The following is an 18,836-nucleotide window of genomic DNA, read 5'->3' on the forward strand; positions in this document are numbered from 1 at the left end:
CCCGCCATTTTGGTGTGATTTTTGAATTTTTACCTCACAGCAAGTTTCTACTGCGTGGAGGCGGGCCCAGTGACGTTGCTCTTCAAGCTCCTGCCGAATTTCGTCAAAAAAATGATAATACCATTTACCAAAACTATATATATTTAGTTGTGAAGTGGTTCAGTGACATTTTCACACCAATTTTGAACTTTTGTTTGGTGTTTTCTCCATATACTGCCTATTATTTTTGTTCTTTCTTACTATTATTTATTAATTGTATTATTCTTACATTTGAATAAATAAAGTATATATGGATTCTAGACTCCCGATTCTTTAGAATCGGGCTGCCATCTAGTACATCATAAATGAAGATCAGAACGTCACAACTAGCCAAAATGATATCCATAACAAAAGCCTTGCAAAAAAATATCATCACACAGCTCCATCAACTGAAAAATGAAAATGTTACGAGTCTCGGAAAATGGCAACACGAACCCCCAAAATGTTTTTTTTTTTTTTTTAAATTACTAAAATTAATGAACTGAACATGTTGCTTATCGCCATAATCATACTGATGAGCAGAATCGTATTGCAAGGTCATTTTTACCACAATGTGCACCGTAAAAACAATTCACCCCCCCAAAAATGACAGAATTGTGTTTTCATTTCACAGTTTCTCTACACTTGGACTTTTTTATCCCGTTTACCAGTACACTATTTGGTGAAATGAATGCTGTCATTCAAAAGTACAATTTGTCCCACAAAAAGCAAGACCGAAAAGGCGAGGAAAAAATGAAAACGGAAATTGACCCCATGGTGAAGGGGTTAATATTTAATCATGAATGTCCATTTATTTATTTTTTTTTTCTATCTTGGCTTTTGTGATGTTGTGCACCCCCCCATGGATTTAAAATATTTTGCGTTGATTTAATGGCTTTATTCCTTCAGTGACACATTCATATGAATGGCCATGGAATCTGTGAGCCTGATTGGGAACCGCTGCTTGTCAATCAGTGAAGTGGAGTACAGGAGTCTGCATATGAAATGTCACAACTGTTATCAGTGTTATGTAATTTAGCTATTTGAACAGATGTTTGTTTCTACAATAAAATACCGCATCATGTGTTTTTTGTGGTTTTTCTTTTTAGGATGAGGATGATGAATCTAGCAGACTAGACTCTGATGAAAAGAAGCGTTTGGGTTTGAATACAGAGGACAATGCCAAGCAGATCATTGAGTATGCCTTATTTTATTTTTCTTTTTGATTGTGACATAAACTATAGTGTATTTAAATAGTTGATTTCAACTTAGAGCCTCTATAAAGATTAAATTAGGGCAATACCTAAGTATTACTTCCCTAATCCTATAGTTGGCAGAGAAGTATTCTTGTAACAAACAGTCATCCAAAATAAAAAAAAAAATAAAAAAATCCAGGATTCTCATGCAGTTGTAGGTAGCAGATCACAGGCAGAATCATTTGATCACTGTAGTTATATGGTACTCTTATTCTGTTTTTTTTTTTCGCCGTCTGAGTGGTATTGCTAATGTCTGTTCCCTGCCACTAGTAAAATACTTATCAGCTGCCATCTTCTGCTCTTCCTGCCAGCGCTCTGGTCCCATTCCACTATCTTGTGACCACTGCGCCTGAATGACTGGACATGAGAGCTAATGACACAAGCTCTCAATGTAAGTCTATGCCTGCCTCGTTCTGGCTGTCATTGACTTGCATTGAGTTGTGACTTGCCAGCAGAAGACAACGGCTGGTAAGTATATTACTAGGGGCAGGGAACTTACATTAGTGGTACCACTCCGGCAGAGAATAAAGAAAACCCGCTGGAGTGATGCTTCAAGTTAGGTCATAAATGGCATCTGGCTCGTTTTAGTAATGCTAAGGGTCATATATTTACTGTCTTAAATAGGTTTAACTTTAATTCCAGGTTGCTTCTAATCTTGGTTTATCTTCTTTAACTTTTTTTGTCATTAAATTAAAAAAAATATATATATATTTTTGGAAATTGTTTTATAGCAGAAAAGTTCCTGATTCATCTGGTTGCAGTTATATATTTAAGTAATTTGTTAGGGTGGTTTCACACTTGCGTTTTTGTCTGCAGCGTTTTTTTTTTCAAAAAAACGCATGCGTTTTTTTTTTCCCTATATTTAACATTGAAAACGCATGCGTTTTTTTGTGTACGCGTTTGGTCGCGTTTTGTGACGCATGCGTTTTTTTACTGCATGCGTTCATTTTCTGAAATGCTACTTGTAGTATTTTTAGAAGCGTTTTTTGGACCAAAAAAAAACGCATGCGTTTTCATGCTTTTTTTGGGGTCAAAAAATACATTGGAGTCAATGGGGACGCATGCGTTTTTTGGTGCATGCGTTTTTTGCGGTAAAAAACGCATGCGTTTTTTATTAAAAAACCAGAAAACACACTGATATGCCACCCCCCAACATAAAGGTGATAAAGGGAGCCTAACCCTGCCCCTAAGGGATCCTAACCCTAACCCTGCCCCTAAGGGATCCTAACCCTACCCCTAACCCTAAGGGATCCTAACCCTACCCCTAACCCTAAGGGATCCTAATCCCGTTAGGGGTAGGGTTAGGATTAGGATCCCTTAGGGTTAGGGGTAGGGTTAGGGGTAGGGTTAAAGGTAGGGTTAGAGTTAGGATCCCTTAGGGTTAGGATCCCTTAGGGTTAGGGGTAGGGTTAGGGGTAGGATCCCTTTAGGGTTAGGGTTATGATCCCTACCCCTACCCCTAACCCTAACTATTTCTGTTTATAGTGGGTTTTTTACTTTATTTTGATGATTGGCAGCTGTCACACATTTCTCAGCATGCGTTTAAAAAACGCAAACGCATGTAAACGCGTCAAAACGCCGCGTTTTTTTCACCACATGCAAAAACGCATGCGTCAAAAAAACGCAGCGTTTACACGCGTTTACATGCGTTTTTTCACCATGCGTTTTTTTTGCGTTTTTTTACCGCAAAAACGCACCCCAAAAAACGCCAATGTGAAACCAGCCTTAGATTTCTTGGACAATTAAAAAAAAAAAACATGAAATAGTCATGTAACAGAGTGTTCATTTCTACTTCAGGACTGCAAAGCAAGATGTTGATGATGAATATAGCTTGCAGGCTGATGCTGAGCAGTCTCAGTCTTATTATGGAGTGGCTCATGCAATTATAGAGAGGGTGGAGAAGCAATCATCTCTTCTTATCAATGGCTCCCTTAAACATTACCAGGTACAGTAAACTCTATCTCTTACAAGTATTTTTGTTTATTACTTATTTTAAAGCACCATAAATTCCATGGTGCTGTACATACGAAAAGGATTTAAAATATATAAAATACAAGTGCAGCACTAAAAAAAAAAAACCATGACCGTGATACAGAGGGGGAGAGAACCCTGCCCTCACAGGCTTTACCCCTTAGTGACAGAGCCAATTTTGTACTTAAAGAGAACCTGTCAGCAGTTTTGGCCGATATAAGATACGGCCACTGTCTTTCAGGGCTTATCTACAGCATTCTATAATGCTATAGATAAGCCCACTCGACCATCCCCCCCCCCCACCCCCCCCCCCCCCCCCCCGGTCCTATCTGCAAGATAAGAAAAATGTTCTTGCAATGCTGTCCTCCTGTTGCTTCATCGCTCCCCGGCATCGCGCTCCTGCGCAAGTGTACTCATCTACCCTGTTGAGGGCAGTGTGTACAGGTGCTGGGCCTCTCTGAAATTTCCTGGTACCTGCGCACTGCAGTACTTTGGTCTGTCCACTATCCATTTATTTCTCAGCGCTGTTTAAAAGCGGCGCTTAGGAATAAGTACCCTTAACGGCCGCCGTTAAAATGCGTATCGGCGGTCGTTAAAGGGCTAAAGACTACGGCCCTTTGTATATGAGAAACACCACCATTTCTGGCATATTTATGACTTGTGTCCTGTATTTTTTTATCTGTTTTATTTTATTTTTTTTTGTGTTATTCGATTTAATGGGAGATTAACTGCTCTGACTCCCATACACATTGCACAGTAACAGGGATTCCTGCCCCTTTCTCCTTCGCCTCATCGGGGGACACAGGACCATGGGGTATATGCTGCGGCCACTAGCCTCTGCCGTATACACCTACCAATGGCTCCAGCCTGACCCAGTTCATGCTTAGTGTCCGTAGGAGGCACATGGGTCTGCTATTCAGACCACAATTTTTTATTTTATTTTTCATTCTATTTTTCACCTTTTAATATTTTCTCTTTTTAAAGGATTACAGGGGCGACAGATCCTTTCAGGGTTCCAATCTCTCCCAACCAACAAAAGGCGGGAATGTGGAGTGTCGCCTATATGTACCCCCCCTCCTGCACCATTCACATGCCTGAGCTCTATTCCAGGGGAGACTGGTCCCTTCAGGGCACCGATCTCCCCGCACCAACAACAGATGGGAACATTGAATGTCGCCTCCATGTACCCCCCTCTGCAGCCAGGCTTACTACCCCGGACCAATAGCCCTGTTTCATCCTGAGGGAGTTAACCCCTAGGATGTACAGAGGCACTGATGGAGTCCGAGCGACTCCCACTGCATCACCACTGATGCAACAGCGGTGATGGAAGGAGGCAGACGGTCCCTCTCCACATCCCTAACAAAGGGATGGAGGGTTCCTGCACCGTCCACGCTGCAGCACCTGACCTGCAGGCAGAGCAGTCGAGCTCTGCGCTTCTTCAAAGGGCCTCCAGAGCAGGATGGGTAAGTGCCCGGGTCGGGCTCTGCAAGGAGAGATTCCTGTAGCGAATGCAGTTTTCCCAGTTTTTCCCCGGTTGCGTCCCGGCCGGCACCAAAAATTTAGTCCCCAATTTCGGTGTCTGCTAGGCCGGAAGCTCCACCCACTTGCATCACGCAGGCGGCTCCACCCACCCTCTTGGCGCTTTTGGTTCAGAGTGAGACTGCCTTTCCTGCTCCCGGCGGCTCTCATTTGCTTACCGTCCGCATCTCAGCCTCACAGGATCAACATCCCAGCGGCTATAGCCAGCCGGATCGATAACGCCGGGAGGATCTCGCAGGGCCACAGAACCTGGGTAAGAGCTGTGCTGTGACTCCCACTGGCCCTTTTTTCTGCAGTATTTCATCGGTGATTAGCAACCACACTCTCTATTAGGGCATTAAGTCAGGACAGACTGGGGTACAACATGTCATTCTCCAAGACCTACAAGAGGGCCACCAAAACAGTGTTTTTTTACCTCATGTACCACCTGCCAGACTTCGTTGCCACGGGGACTCCATTCTGCCTGGCCTGTGATCCCGAATCTGCTCAGGAGCCCCCCGCCGCTACCGAACCCAGTGTACCTAGTCCCCCTGAGTGGGCTTCATCACTGTCGCAGTCCATGGCTTCACTAGCTAAAGCGATTGAGTTCCTCCAACGCCCCTCCTTGGGTCAGGACATTTATTTGCCTGTTTTAGAGAGAGAGTTCCTCTACCAAATGGGAACAGTCGCCCTGCAGGGGCCGTTCTCAGTCAAGATACACAGGTATCTAGAAAAAGGACCCATAGCACGTCTCCGGGCCCTCTTATGCCTCGGCATCCGTGAGCTCCGTTTCTCATTCCCTCTCATCAGAGGTTCACAGCGATCAGGACTCTGAATATGAATCTGACGGGCCCCTTGACCTCGATTCGCCAGATTATCAGGCGACGGTGGATAGCCTCATAGAGGCCGTCAACCAGACTTCAAAGGTTGACGAGGACTCTACCTCCACCCCTGATTACACGGTGTCCTTCAAGAGGACCAAACGTCCTCATAGGGTGTTTGCCAATCACCCTGAGTTTCATGACAGTTTGACAGCATAGAGAGGGGCTGGACAAACGCTTCTCCGGTCAGAAGCCTCTGGAGGTGAGATACCTTTTCTCACCAGATCTGAGTAGGCAGTGGGCGGAATCCCCTCCAGTTGATACACCTGTATCCCGTCTGGCTTACAAGACCCTTCTTTCCTTACCAGATGGATCCTCGATTAAAGATCCCATGGACCGTCTGATGGAGAACCTTGCCGATTCGTTTTTTTGAAGCTTCGGGCTCAGCAAGTGACGTGGGTAGCCAAATCAATGGTCTGCTGGGCAGATACTCTGAGCAGTACCATACAGGGTAGTGATCTTCCCCCGGCGGCAGCGGATCTGGCCAATCAGATCGCTTTGGCTGGAGACTCTCACGCTTCTCTGGACGCGGCTAACTGCACTGCACTGCACCTGCGGCCTCAAATGCCGTCTCTATTAGGCGGGCACTGTGTCTCAGGGAATGGTGAACGGACTCTGTGTCCAATAAGTCCCTAACCTCTCTGACTTGCCAGAGCGGTGGTTTGTTCGGAGAGAAGCTGGATCAGCTTATCTCTGATGCCTCAGGTGGGAAGAGTAAATTCCTTCCCCAGCAGAAGGTTAAGCCACCCTTTCGCCGCCCGCAACAGTCTCGTTTCTGGTCTTTTCACAGCAATCCCGGTTGGTCCACTACAGCCAACTCTTCTGGATCCGGGTGCTCCCCTCATGGGGACAGAGTTCCTCAGGTTTCATATAAGACCAATCAGTCACGCCCCCGCCGCTTCCCTGCACTGTGTCAGCGCCGGACGGCCGTAAAGCAGAGCACAGCGGTGACGTCACCGCTGTGCTCTGCTTTACGGCCGGCCGGTGCTGACCGTCGGTGCAGGGAAGCTGACGCCAGGGGACGTGACAGACACCGGAATGTGCGTATGTACTGTTTGTTTTTTTTAACTTTTACAATGGTAACCAGGGTAAACCGGGTTACTAAGCGCGGCCCTGCGCTTAGTAACCCGATATTCACCCTGTTTACCACTGAACACATCGCTGGATCGACGTCTCACACCCCGATCCAGCGATGACAGCAGGTGATCAGCGACCAAAAAAAAAGGTCCTGATCATTCCCAGCGACCAACGATCTCCCAGCAGGGGCCTGATCGTTGGTCGCTGTCACGCATAACGATTTAGTTAACGATATCGTTGCTACGTCACAAAAAGCAACGATATCGTTAACAAAATCGTTGTGTGAAAGTACCTTTAGCCCTTCAAGAGGGAGCTGGGCACTTTGTTGTCCTTACCCTCACTCCATCCGTTTCAGCATGGGGGTCCTTTCTCCTGGTTCTTTGGCTGGTGGTCACTATCGCCGCCAGCCTCCTCGACTGGGGTGCTGTCTTCCGTCACCGCACTGCCCAGGGGTGTGGTCACCTCGGGAATCGCGCCTTCCGATCAACGTCTTGGAGACTCAGGCGATTTGGTTGTCCCTGCGGCGCTTCCATTGTCTTCTGGCGGGTTGTCCCATCCGAGTTCATCCCCCTCTGCTCAAAGAGAAGCCACTCACTCATCTCAGCTGTTCACATCCTGGGTGTGTAAAACTGGGTGGCAGACTTTCTCAGCCATCAGGGCCTCGCTTAGGGAGAGTGGTCACTTCATCCGGAGGTCTTCCAACAGATTTGTCATCGCTAGGGGACTCCGGACGTGGATCTGATGGCATCAAACTAAACGCCAAGGTGCCAGAATTCATAGCTCGGTCCCGGGATCCAAAAACCATCGGGGCGGATGCACTGGTTATTCTGTGGCGTCAGTTTTGTCTCCGTACATGTTTCCCCCACTTCTGTTACTCCCGAGGGTTATCTGGAAGATCGAGGGGGTCCTAGTGATCCTGGTCGCTCCAGACTGGCCACGCCATACGTGATATGCAGAGTTGGTGCAACTTGCTGTCGACGTTCCCTGCCGATTACCGGATCATCCAGACTTACTCTCCCAGGGCCCGATTTGCCATCTGAACTCAGGGGCCCTGTGTTTAACCGCATGGCTGTTGAATCCTGGGTCCTGACCCAAGCTGGGTTCTCCGAAGAGGTAGTGTCCACCATGATTAGCGCTCGAAAGCCTGTATCGGTGTGCATCTATCACCGCACCTGGAAAAACTTTTTTTTTCGCACGGTGTAGAGACCGCGGTCGTCCTCATCTTGTCTTCTCCATTCCCGCCATATTGGAGTTTCTTCTGTCCAGTCTGGACTTGGGTCTAGCGCTTAGTTCCCTCAAAGGTCAGGTTTCCGCCTTATCTGTTTTGTTCCAGCGCAGGATCGCTTCCAAGCAGCAGGTAAGAACTTTCATTCAGGGGGTCTCCCACATGGTGACTCCCTATAGAACGCCCTTGGATGCCTGGGACCTTAACTTGGTCCTGGGGGTTCTACAGGAGTCTCCTTTCGAACCACTGCGGGACATTTCGCTAACCCACCTTTCATGGAGGGTCGCTTTCCTTGTTGTGGTGATGTCAATCAGGTGGGTTTCAGAGCTGGCCGCTCTGTCCTGTCGAGCTCCTTTTCTAATTTTCCACCAGGACAAGGTAGTTTTCAGGCCGTCCCTGTCCTTACCCAAGGTGGTCTCCTCTTTTCACCTTTGAGGATATTGTCCAGCCCTCGTTTTGCCCGACACCGGTACACCGAGTGGAGAAGGCTCTTCACATTCTCTGCATTGGTGAGGGCTCTCAGGGGCTTCGTCTCACGGACAGCGTCATTCCATAAGTTGGACGCTTTATTAATTCTTCCTAAGGGTCACAGGAAGGGACTCACCGCTTCAAAATCCACAATAGCCAGGTGGATACGCTCGGCTATTCAAGAGTCTTACCGTCTCAGGGGCAGGCATATCCCAGTGGGGATTAAGGAGCACTCCACTCAGTCGGTGGGTGCTTCCTGGGCCATTCGGCATCAGGCGTCGGCGCAATTGGTCTGCACACGTTCTCTAAGCACTACAACGTTCACGTTCAGGCTTCCGCAGATGCGGACCTGGGCAGGCGAATCTTGCAGGTGGTGGAAGTGCATCTATAGACAGTTGATACATGGGGTTTGATCTATTGTCGATTCCCCACCCAGAGACATCTTTAGGACATCCCACGGTCCTGTGTACCCAATGAGGATGTTTGTGTACTCACTGTAAAAAATGCTTTTCTCCGAGCCACTCATTGTGAGACACAACACCCACTATGTTGGCCAGACGGCTGTGTTAGTTCTTCGGTTTGACATATTGTACCAGTATTTAATGGTTTTGATCTCCTACTGCTTTCTCAGAGCTAGTTTGTGCTGGAGCCAGTGGTAGATGTATACTGCGTAGGAGGAGCTATTTTTTTATATATTCACTTAGTGTCAGCCTCTTAGTGGCAGCAGCATACACCCCATAGTCCTGTGTCCCCCCAGTGAGTGGCTCAGAGAAAAGTATTTTACGGTGAGTACACAAAAATCCCTGTTTTTGCCTCTGTAGCACAAGTTCAGAAATGACAACAGATGGAGGATATTAGGCAGCAGTACGAAGCCGTGCGCCTGTGAATCCCTATCTGGGATAAGCTAAATTGCCCACTTACTCGTAGAATGTTGGAGTTGGAAGGGACGGCCAGGGTCATCTTGTCCAACCCCCTTCTCAATGCAGGATTCACTAAACCATCTCAGACAGAGGTCTGTCCAACCTCTATTTGAAGGGTATTTACATTCTAAGATAATCATGAAAGAGTAATGTTAAAAACGCTTGTTTCACAATAAACTTGGCTTGTTAATAGACTACTGAATGAGCTCATGCTTTAGGTGAAACGATCTTTTATGAAGCATAAAATATAATTGTTCTTAGTATTGCATCATCTTGTGTAAACAAGATTTGAGCTGCCTAGAGCAATGGTAACCTATGAGCACTGAGCGATGTAGCATAGTCCTTCAACTCTCCAACTTCTGGAAAAACAAACAAGCCCTGATACATCTCTTCAGTGGAAAAATAAGAGTTATGGCTCTTTAGAAGAAGGCAAGGAAAAAATGAAAATTAACTTACGTCAGGAAGTGGTTTTTAAACTTTGAAAAACATTGAGGAATTTGTGAAGTTTTCCTAAGGCTAGGTTCACATTGCGTTAGCGCAATCTGTTAGCGTATCCGCTAAATGGATTGCACTAACGCAATTTCCAAAAAGGGATTGTGTTTGGCAATCCCGCTAGCGCAGATGCCCGATCTGCGCTAGCGAAGAACGGACCCTGAACGCTGCAAGCAGTGTTCAAGGTCCGTCCGAAAATAACGGCACATCGCTGATGCATGCCAAAAATGGCATACGTTAGCAATGCATTAGCGATCCGTTAGCACATTGCAGTCAGTGGGTGCACTAATGGATCGGTTACATAGCGTTAATTGCGACAATTGCGCCACCATGTAACAGAGTCCGTTAGCGGACACCCACTAACGCAATGTGAACCTAGCCTTAGCCAAGTACATCTGACTTTCTCATAGAAAATGAGTGGAGCAGTTGTACACATTCACGGCCGCTGTTGCATTTGAAGGAACATTTTTATCCTTTTTTGGGGATTGCAGTCAAACTGGTTGACTGATAACTTTTCACAATAGGAAAGTTCTCTGCAGTTTTAAAGTACATCTAGGTAGGGGATCCAAACAATGCTGTTGCTGCCAAAACAAGTTTGTAACATCAATATCTGGAAATAGAAATAATTAAAAAAAAAAAAACAAACTGTAGGGTCCAGTGTGTGAAAGAATAAAAAACGATAAATGTATAAAGTACAAAACACATAGTTTATTAATTAAGACAAAACAAGGAAGCATAGGATGGTACCATGAAAATGACAACACGAAGTGTATATCTGCCGTAAACACAACAGACCAGAGGAACAGACCAGAGGAACAGCCCATATGTAACCGACAGCAGTACTTAAAAGATGTATTATGGCAGAAGTAATAAATGATTAATAACACTAGATCATGTAATCTGCAGAGATTATAAATAGCAAGTACTTAATACTGGAAGAAAATTGTGTGTGTCAGTACAAAAATGTATACATGATAGAATATAATCATGACATGTACCTCAAAAAGTGCAACAGGTAAGCTATATAGATAAAAAGCAAAGTGGCGATAAAGTGCAAGTGCATATGCTTATGGGCAAGCAAGGTATCTGTGATACCGCAAAAGGACTGAAAGTACAATGTAGGTAATAACCTGAGACAAAGCTGCCAAATGTAAGATGTACAACATTGCGCTAGAGAGCCACGGTGCTGTGTGGGTAAGCGCTGTAGTGGCAGTGCAGCACCTAGGCAGAAAAAACACAAATTGCTTAATAGTGCTAAATAGTAGCGTGAGGAGTGATTACCTGTGTGGCCATGTTGGTACGAGCAGAAAAGCGCCCTGACGTGCGTTTCACATCAAGTCCTTCGTCAGGGGGACGTGCGTTTCTGCTCGTACCAACATGACCACACAGGTAATCACTCTTCACACTACTATTTAGCACTATTAAGCAATTTGTGGCGTTTCTGCCTAGGTGCTGCACTGCCACTACAGCGCTTACCCACACAGCACCGTGGCTCTCTAGCTCAATGTTGTACATCTTACATTTGTCAGCTTTGTCTCAGGTTATTACGTACATTGTACTTTCAGCCCTTTTGCGATATCACGGATACCCTGCCTTACCATAAGCATATGCACTTGGACTTCATCGCCACTTTGCTTTTTATCTATATAGCTTATCTGTTGCACTTTGAGGTACATGTCATGATTATATTCTATCATGTATACATTTTTGTACTGACACACACAATTTTCTTCCAGTATAAAGTACTTGCTATTTATGATCTCTGCAGATTACATGATCTAGTGTTATTCATCATTTATTACTTCTGCCAAAATACATCTTTCAAGTACTGCTGTCGGTTACATATGGGCTGTTCCTCTGGTCTGTTGTGCTTACGGCAGATATACACTTGGTGTTGTCATTTTCATGGTACCATCCTATGCCTCCTTGTTTTGTCTTAATTAATAAACTGTGTTTTGTACTTCATACATTTATCATTTTTTATTTCACACATTGGACGCTACAGTTTTTTGTTTTTTTTCCTTTAATTGTTTCAATTTGATTCTTGCCCAATGGTCTGCCATTCACTTTACAAGCAGGTATTTGGTCATCCTTGTTGTGTACCACTATTGGATATTCACCATTTTTATACATGTTGTTGTTGTTGTTTGCTAAGTGTGTAATATTTTCAATATCTGGAAATAGTGGCATTAAGTAAAATTTTAATTTAAATACCTGGTTACAGAAAAATATTCCCTGATGTGACAACCACTTCAAATAACCCTTGTGCTTTTCTGTAGGTATCATTAGTACGATAAGTGATTCTAGTGAAATTTGCCTTTGTGGATTTTTACTCATTTAGCTTTGCGTTACGATTTCAGGTCCAAGGCTTGGAATGGATGGTTTCTCTCTATAACAACAATTTAAATGGAATTCTTGCTGATGAAATGGGGCTCGGAAAGACAATTCAGACCATCGCTCTCATAACCTATCTGATGGAGCACAAAAGACTTAATGGTCCCTTTCTCATTATTGTTCCACTTTCGTAAGTTGAATGTCTTTCTTTACCCAGCTTTGTTTTCTTTTCCTTTTTATCTGAGTGTCCTGTGATAGATTTACATCCATTAGCACGTAATGGGGCAAGTTGAACTCACAAAAATATTTCAGATGAAATAATGAATTATAAAAGGTTTGTTTTTTTTTACCCATTTTAGATGTTTATCACTAAGGTAGAAGAAAATAAAATATTTTAATCCTGATTATTTTGGACAAAATAAAACAAAACCAAGAAATTGTAGAACTGATTAAAGGGTTTGTAGGATGCCACTCACTTCAGCATCAGGGGGTGAGTGCTGCCAATGACATTGCCTCTTCCTTTTTTTCCCAAGAAACGTGCCCAACGGAAACTTATTGCCCACATGTTCTATTATAAGTAAGATGGCAATGTAAGTGGGGACGCTGAAGCTCCTTGCATGGATTGCTATGTGCAAATTGTAACATCATCGCCACTTTTTATTAGGGTATTGTCAAATGATAGCATATTTACTTTTTTGTGATTTAATTTGCCCATATTGTGTGAAATTTTCTGGCACTTAAAACCGTGGCTATGGACTTCTGTTCTTGGTGAGAACAGGAGCTTCTGAGTCATGGAGATGTACTTATCCATTACAGATTTCCTTTGCACAATCCCTTTAACCCCTTAAGCCCCGAGGGTGGTTTGCACGTTAATGACCGGGCCAATTTTTACAATTCTGACCACTGTCCCTTTATGAGGTTATAACTCTGGAACGCTTCAACGGATCTTGGCGATTCTGACATTGTTTTCTCGTGACATATTGTACTTCATTTTAGTGGTAACATTTATTCGATATAACTTGCGTTTATTTGTGAAAAAAACGTAAATTTGGCGAAAATTTAGAAAATTTCGCAATTTTCCAACTTTAAATTTTTATGCCCTTAAATCACAGAGATATGTCACGCAAAATACTTAATAAGTAACATTTCCCACATGTCTACTTTACATCAGCACAATTTTGGAACCAAAATTTTTTTTTTGTTAGGGAGTTATAAGGGTTAAAAGTTGACCAGCAATTTCTCATTTTTACAACACCATTTTTTTTTAGGGACCACATCTCATTTGATGTCATTTTGAGGGGTCTATATGATAGAAAATACCCAAGTGTGACACCATTCTAAAAACTGCACCCCTCAAGGTGCTCAAAACCACATTCAAGAAGTTTATTAACCCTTCAGGGGTTTCACAGGATTTTTTGGAATGTTTAAATAAAAATGAATATTTAACTTTTTTTCACACAAAATTTATTTCAGCTCCAATTTGTTTTATTTTACCAAGGGTAACAGGATAAAATAGATGCCAAACATTGTTGTACAATCTGTACTGAGTACGCTGATACCTCATATGTGGGGGTAAACCACTTTTTGGGTGCATAGCAGAGCTCGGAAGGGAAGGAGCGCCATTTGACTTTTCAATGCAAAATTGACTGGAATTAAGATGGGACGCAATGTTGGTTTGGAGAGCCCCTGATGTGCCTAAACATTAAAACCCCCCACAAGTGACACCATTTTGGAAACTAGACCCCCTAAAGAACTTATCTAGATGTGTTTTGAGAGCTTTGAACCCCCAAGTGTTTCACTACAGTTTATAACGCAGAGCCGTTAAAATAATTTTTTTTTTTTTCACAAAAATGATTTTTTAGCCCCCAGCTTTGTATTTTTACAAGGGTAACAGAATAAATTGGACCCCAAAAGTTGTTGTTCAATTTGTCCTGAGTACGCTGATACCCCATATGTGGGGGGGAACCACTGTTTGGGCGCATGGCAGAGCTCGGAAGGGAAGGAGCGCCATTTGGAATGCAGACTTAGATGGATTGGTCTACAGGAGTCACGTTGCATTTGCAGAGCCCCTGATGTACCCAAACAGTACAAACCCCCCACAAGTGACCCCATATTAGAAACTAGACCTCCCAAGGAACTTATCTAGATGTGTTGTGAGAACTTTGAACCCCTAAGTGTTTCACTACAGTTTATAACGCAGAGCCGTGAGAAAAAAAAATCCTTTTTTTTCCCACAAAAATGATTTTTAGCCCCCCAAATTTTTATTTTCCCAAGGATAACAAGAGAACTTGGACCCAAAAAGTTGTTGTCCAATTTGTCTCGAGTACGATGATACCCCATATGTTGGGGTAAACCCCTGTTTGGGCGCACGGGAGAGCTCGGAAGTGAAGGAGCACTGTTTTACTTTTTCAATGCAGAATTGGCTGGAATTGAGATCGGACGCCATGTCGCGTTTGGAGAGCCCCTGATGTGCCTAAACAGTGGAAACCCCCCAATTATAAATGAAACCCTAATCCAAACGTAACCCTAACCACACACCTAACCCTGACACACCCCTAATTCTAATCCCAACCCTAATCCCAACCGTAAATGTGATCCAAACCCTAACCCTGGCCCTAACCCTAGCCCTAACCCTAATGGGAAAATGGAAATAAATACATTTTTTTTAATTTTATTATTTTTCCCTAAGGCTAGGTTCACATTGCGTTAGGGAAATCCGTTTAGCACTAGCGGATTGCGCTAACGCAATGTCTTTTTAGGTGTCGTGTTTAGTGGTCGCGTTAACGTCCCCGCTCTGGAAGATCGGGGATCGGACCTCGGGCGCGCCGCGGACGCTGCAAGCAGCGTCTGAGGCGCGCCACAAAAGAATGGCACCTTGCTAGCGCGAACCGAAAATGGCACGCTCTAGCGATGCGCTACACCCGAAAATCACATTGCTGTCAATGGTTGTGCTAACGGACCCGTTGAACGGCGTTAATTGTGACATTTTCGCCGTGCAACGCTGTCCGTTAGCGTTAACCCATTAACGCAATGTGAACCTAGCCTAACTAAGGGGGTGATGAAGGGGGGTTTGATTTACTTTTATAGCGTTTTTTATATCGGATTTTTATGATTGGCAGCCGTCACATACTAAAAGACGCTTTTTATAGCAAAAAAGTTTTTGCGTCTCCACATTTTGAGACCTATAATTTTTCCATATTTTGGTCCACAGTCATGTGAGGTCTTGTTTTTTGCGGGACGAGTTGACATTTTTATCGGTTACATTTTCGGACACGTGACAGTTTTTGATCGCTTTTTATTCCGATTTTTTGTGAGGCAGAATGACCAAAAACTAGCTATTCATGAATTTCTTTTGGGGGAGGCGTTTATACCGTTCCGCGTTTGGTAAAATTGATGAAGCAGTTTTATTCTTCGGGTCAGTACGATTACAGCGATACCTCATTTATATCATTTTTTTTATGTTTTGGTGCTTTTATACGATAAAAGCTATTTTATAGAAAAAATAATTATTTTGGCATCGCTTTATTCTGAGGACTATAACTTTTTTTTATTTTTTTGGTTGTGATGCTATATGGCGGCTCGTTTTTTGCGGGACAAGGTGACGTTTTCAGAGGTACCATGGTTATTTATATCCGTCTTTTTGATCGCGTGTTATTCCACTTTTTGTTCAGCGTTATGATAATAAAGCGTTGTTTTTTGGCTCGGTTTTTTTTTTTCTTACGGTGTTCACTGAAGGGGTTAACTAGTGGGCCAGTTTTATAGGTCGGGTCGTTACGGACGCGGCGATACTAAATATGTGTACTTTTATTTTTTTGGTTTTTTTTAGGTAAAGAAATGTATTTATGGGAATAATATTTTTTTTTTTTTTTTTTTTTTTACTTTTTCACTTTGTCCCAGGGGGGGACATCACAGATCACCGATCTGACAGTGTGCACAGCACTCTGTTAGATCGGTGATCTGACATACAGCTGGGCAGGATTAGAGCTGCAGCCGCAGCCTGATCCTGACCCGGAAGTGCTCCCTGCAGGACCCGGATGCAGCCCGGCGGCCATTTTGGATCCGGGGACTGCAGGGAGAAGACGCTCGGTACACGGTGAGTACACGGTGTGTACCGATCGTCTCAGGGAAGCCCGCAGGGAGCCCCCTCCCTGCGCGATGCTTCCCTGCACCGCCGGCACACCGCGATTATCTTTGATCGCGGTGTGCCGGGGGTTAATGTGCCGGGAGCGGTCCGTGACCGCTCCTGGCACATAGTGCCGGATGTCAGCTGCGATAGGCAGCTGACACCCGGCCGCGATCGGCCGCGCTCCCCCCGTGAGCGCGGCCGATCGCATATGACGTACTATCCCGTCACTGGGAATTAAGTCCCAGGTCACCTGGACGGGATAGTACGTCATATGGGATTAAGGGGTTAAAGAAAAGCAAGAATGACAATGTGTGGAAGTTATAGTGCAATGGGAGCACTAGAGATAAGAGCCCCTTAAGAATGTATGTGCCCATGCTGAGCTTCCGCTCTATTCACACAGGGCTCGAACCCCATTCTCCAAATCAGTTAAAGTCTAGCGGTTGTACGCCCATTGATTGGGAAATTATTAGGCTTGAGCAAATAGCTTTGCATAAGAGCTTATTCGAATAGCTATAGCGCTTACTGAATAGCTGCCTCAGTACCCTGGTTACCTGGAGCGCTAATTTGGGAGCCCAACAAACAGGCTCTCCATGCATGTCCAGTGAGGTTTCAAGAAGCCGCGACACATGCAGCTGCAGTGCCGAACAGCTGCTTATCGGGAGCGCTCCAGTCATCCGGGTTCCCGCTGCAGCTATTTGGATAAGCTCTTATCCGAGGCTATTCGATCAACCCTAGAAATTATCCTCTATCCCTTAAGGCTCTGTATGGGGACCCCTACTTTTCTCCTATACCTTTTTGACCTGGGACAACTTAGTCTTGTTGTTTTAAATACCACTTACATGTTGATAACACTCAAATTTACCTTTCTGGCCCAGATACCACCTCTCTGCTGTTGAGAATTCCAGAATGTCTATCAACTATATTTTCCTCATGCTTTCAAAAACTCAATATGGACGAAACTGGTTTAATCATCTTTCCCCCTGTCTCACTCAATTCACCTGCCATATCAATCTTTCACCTTAAATAACGCTTTCCTCAGTAACACAAGTCTGCTGCCTCTATGTAATCCTTGACTCCACCCTGATCGACAAATTGCGCAATCAAGCCCTTACCATATCCTGCCACCACACGCCTCACAAAATATTTCCAAAATTCATCCTTTCCTCAACCTCGAATCTGCTAAAATGTTAGTACGTGCGCTCATCTTGTCCTGTCTAAACTATTGCAATATCCTCTCTTATGGCTTGCTGACTGAAACTCTCCAGTCCATCCATAAATACTGCTGCCCGGTTAATCCACCATTCCCTTCGCTACTCTTCCGCCACTCCACTGTGCCAGTCCCTTCACTGGCTTCCAATTCCCCTGTAAATCCAGTCTAAGCTATTAGCAATGACTTACAAGGCTGTCCATAATCTGTCTCCTCCATACATCTTCACATTGGTCTCCCAAAACCTTCCCACATTTAATCTCTGGTCCGCTCTTGCACGTTCCCCACCAACTGTATCCGAGATTTTTCTTGAGCATCCCCCTATCCTCTGATTTTCAGTGCCTCAGCATGTTTGCCTGTCTTCCAAAATTTAAAACTTGAGATGCAACCTGAAAATGCATCTCTTCAGAAAAGACTATAGCCTGTAATAGTCCTAGTGCCACCTCCCCACGGCTGGAGCTGCTGCAACCCCCCCACGACGTATTGTCTCCTCCTCCACTACCCAGTAAATTTTAAGCCCCCGAGGCTCCTCTACCCCTTTTTCAGTCTCACTGTTAATTGGTACACTGTATATGTGTGCGTCTATATGTGTGTGAAATAACTTCCAATCTTGGCCCAACCTCTTCAAGTTACGGTTTCATGGATGTTCCTTGATCTACTCGCATTATATGCTCTGCCTTTACTGTGTCTTAACAAACTGAAAGACAGTTATTTTTGTTTTGTTTTAGGACATTATCCAACTGGCAGTATGAGTTTGATAAATGGGCTCCTTCTGTGGTGAAGATCGCATACAAGGTTTGCATTGTGCATTTTTTTATTCTCCCTTGAGATGCCACACAACATTACCATGTGTGCTGCAGCACAGGTGAATCATACTAAGCAATCTGCTGCAAAAAGGCTCATTACTGCTAGAGTGAAAAGCTTTGCAGCAATGACAGTCATGTCCTTTGTTTTTATAGTTATGTCCTGTTGATATTTTTTCTCTATTTCTATTTTTGGAGGGGATGGGGGTCAGAATAACCCATGTGTGAACAAAAATACCTGTTTCTTTTTACAAGGATATTTCTGAGGTGTATTCCCCAAAATTTACAAACAAAAAGCTGTTCTTACTATATTTAGAAGGGCAGCATTCAATTCTTTAAAATGGTTTACCCACCAAATACTGGTATTGTGAAAAACAAAACATTTTGGATCAACTCCAATAATTTTAGACCCTCCTAAACTCCCTTTTGAATGTGGGCACCTCTCAACCGCGATGAGCAGAGGTTTGAATGATGGAAGAGTTTGGCCATGCATAGGTACGATGTTCAGTATAAAAAAAAATTATTTAAAGCTTATCTGTC

At 44.1% G+C, this 18,836-nt stretch overlaps 1 protein-coding gene across 11 annotated transcripts in view; it reads left to right on the forward strand.

Moving 5' to 3' along the window:
* SMARCA2 (SWI/SNF related BAF chromatin remodeling complex subunit ATPase 2) overlaps positions 1 to 18,836 on the forward strand; it is a 461,498-nt gene that overhangs the window by 255,934 nt on the left and 186,728 nt on the right. For all 11 annotated transcript variants that reach the window (XM_069763977.1, XM_069764056.1, XM_069764038.1 and 8 more), the window contains 4 exons: positions 1,128 to 1,216; positions 3,072 to 3,219; positions 12,187 to 12,350; positions 18,222 to 18,288. In XM_069763977.1, the coding sequence (XP_069620078.1) occupies positions 1,128 to 1,216; positions 3,072 to 3,219; positions 12,187 to 12,350; positions 18,222 to 18,288 (468 nt within the window). The remainder of the gene's footprint in view (positions 1 to 1,127; positions 1,217 to 3,071; positions 3,220 to 12,186; positions 12,351 to 18,221; positions 18,289 to 18,836) is intronic.

Source organism: Ranitomeya imitator, chromosome 1 (assembly GCF_032444005.1).
Source record: "Ranitomeya imitator isolate aRanImi1 chromosome 1, aRanImi1.pri, whole genome shotgun sequence".
NCBI classification, from domain to species: Eukaryota; Metazoa; Chordata; class Amphibia; order Anura; family Dendrobatidae; genus Ranitomeya; species Ranitomeya imitator.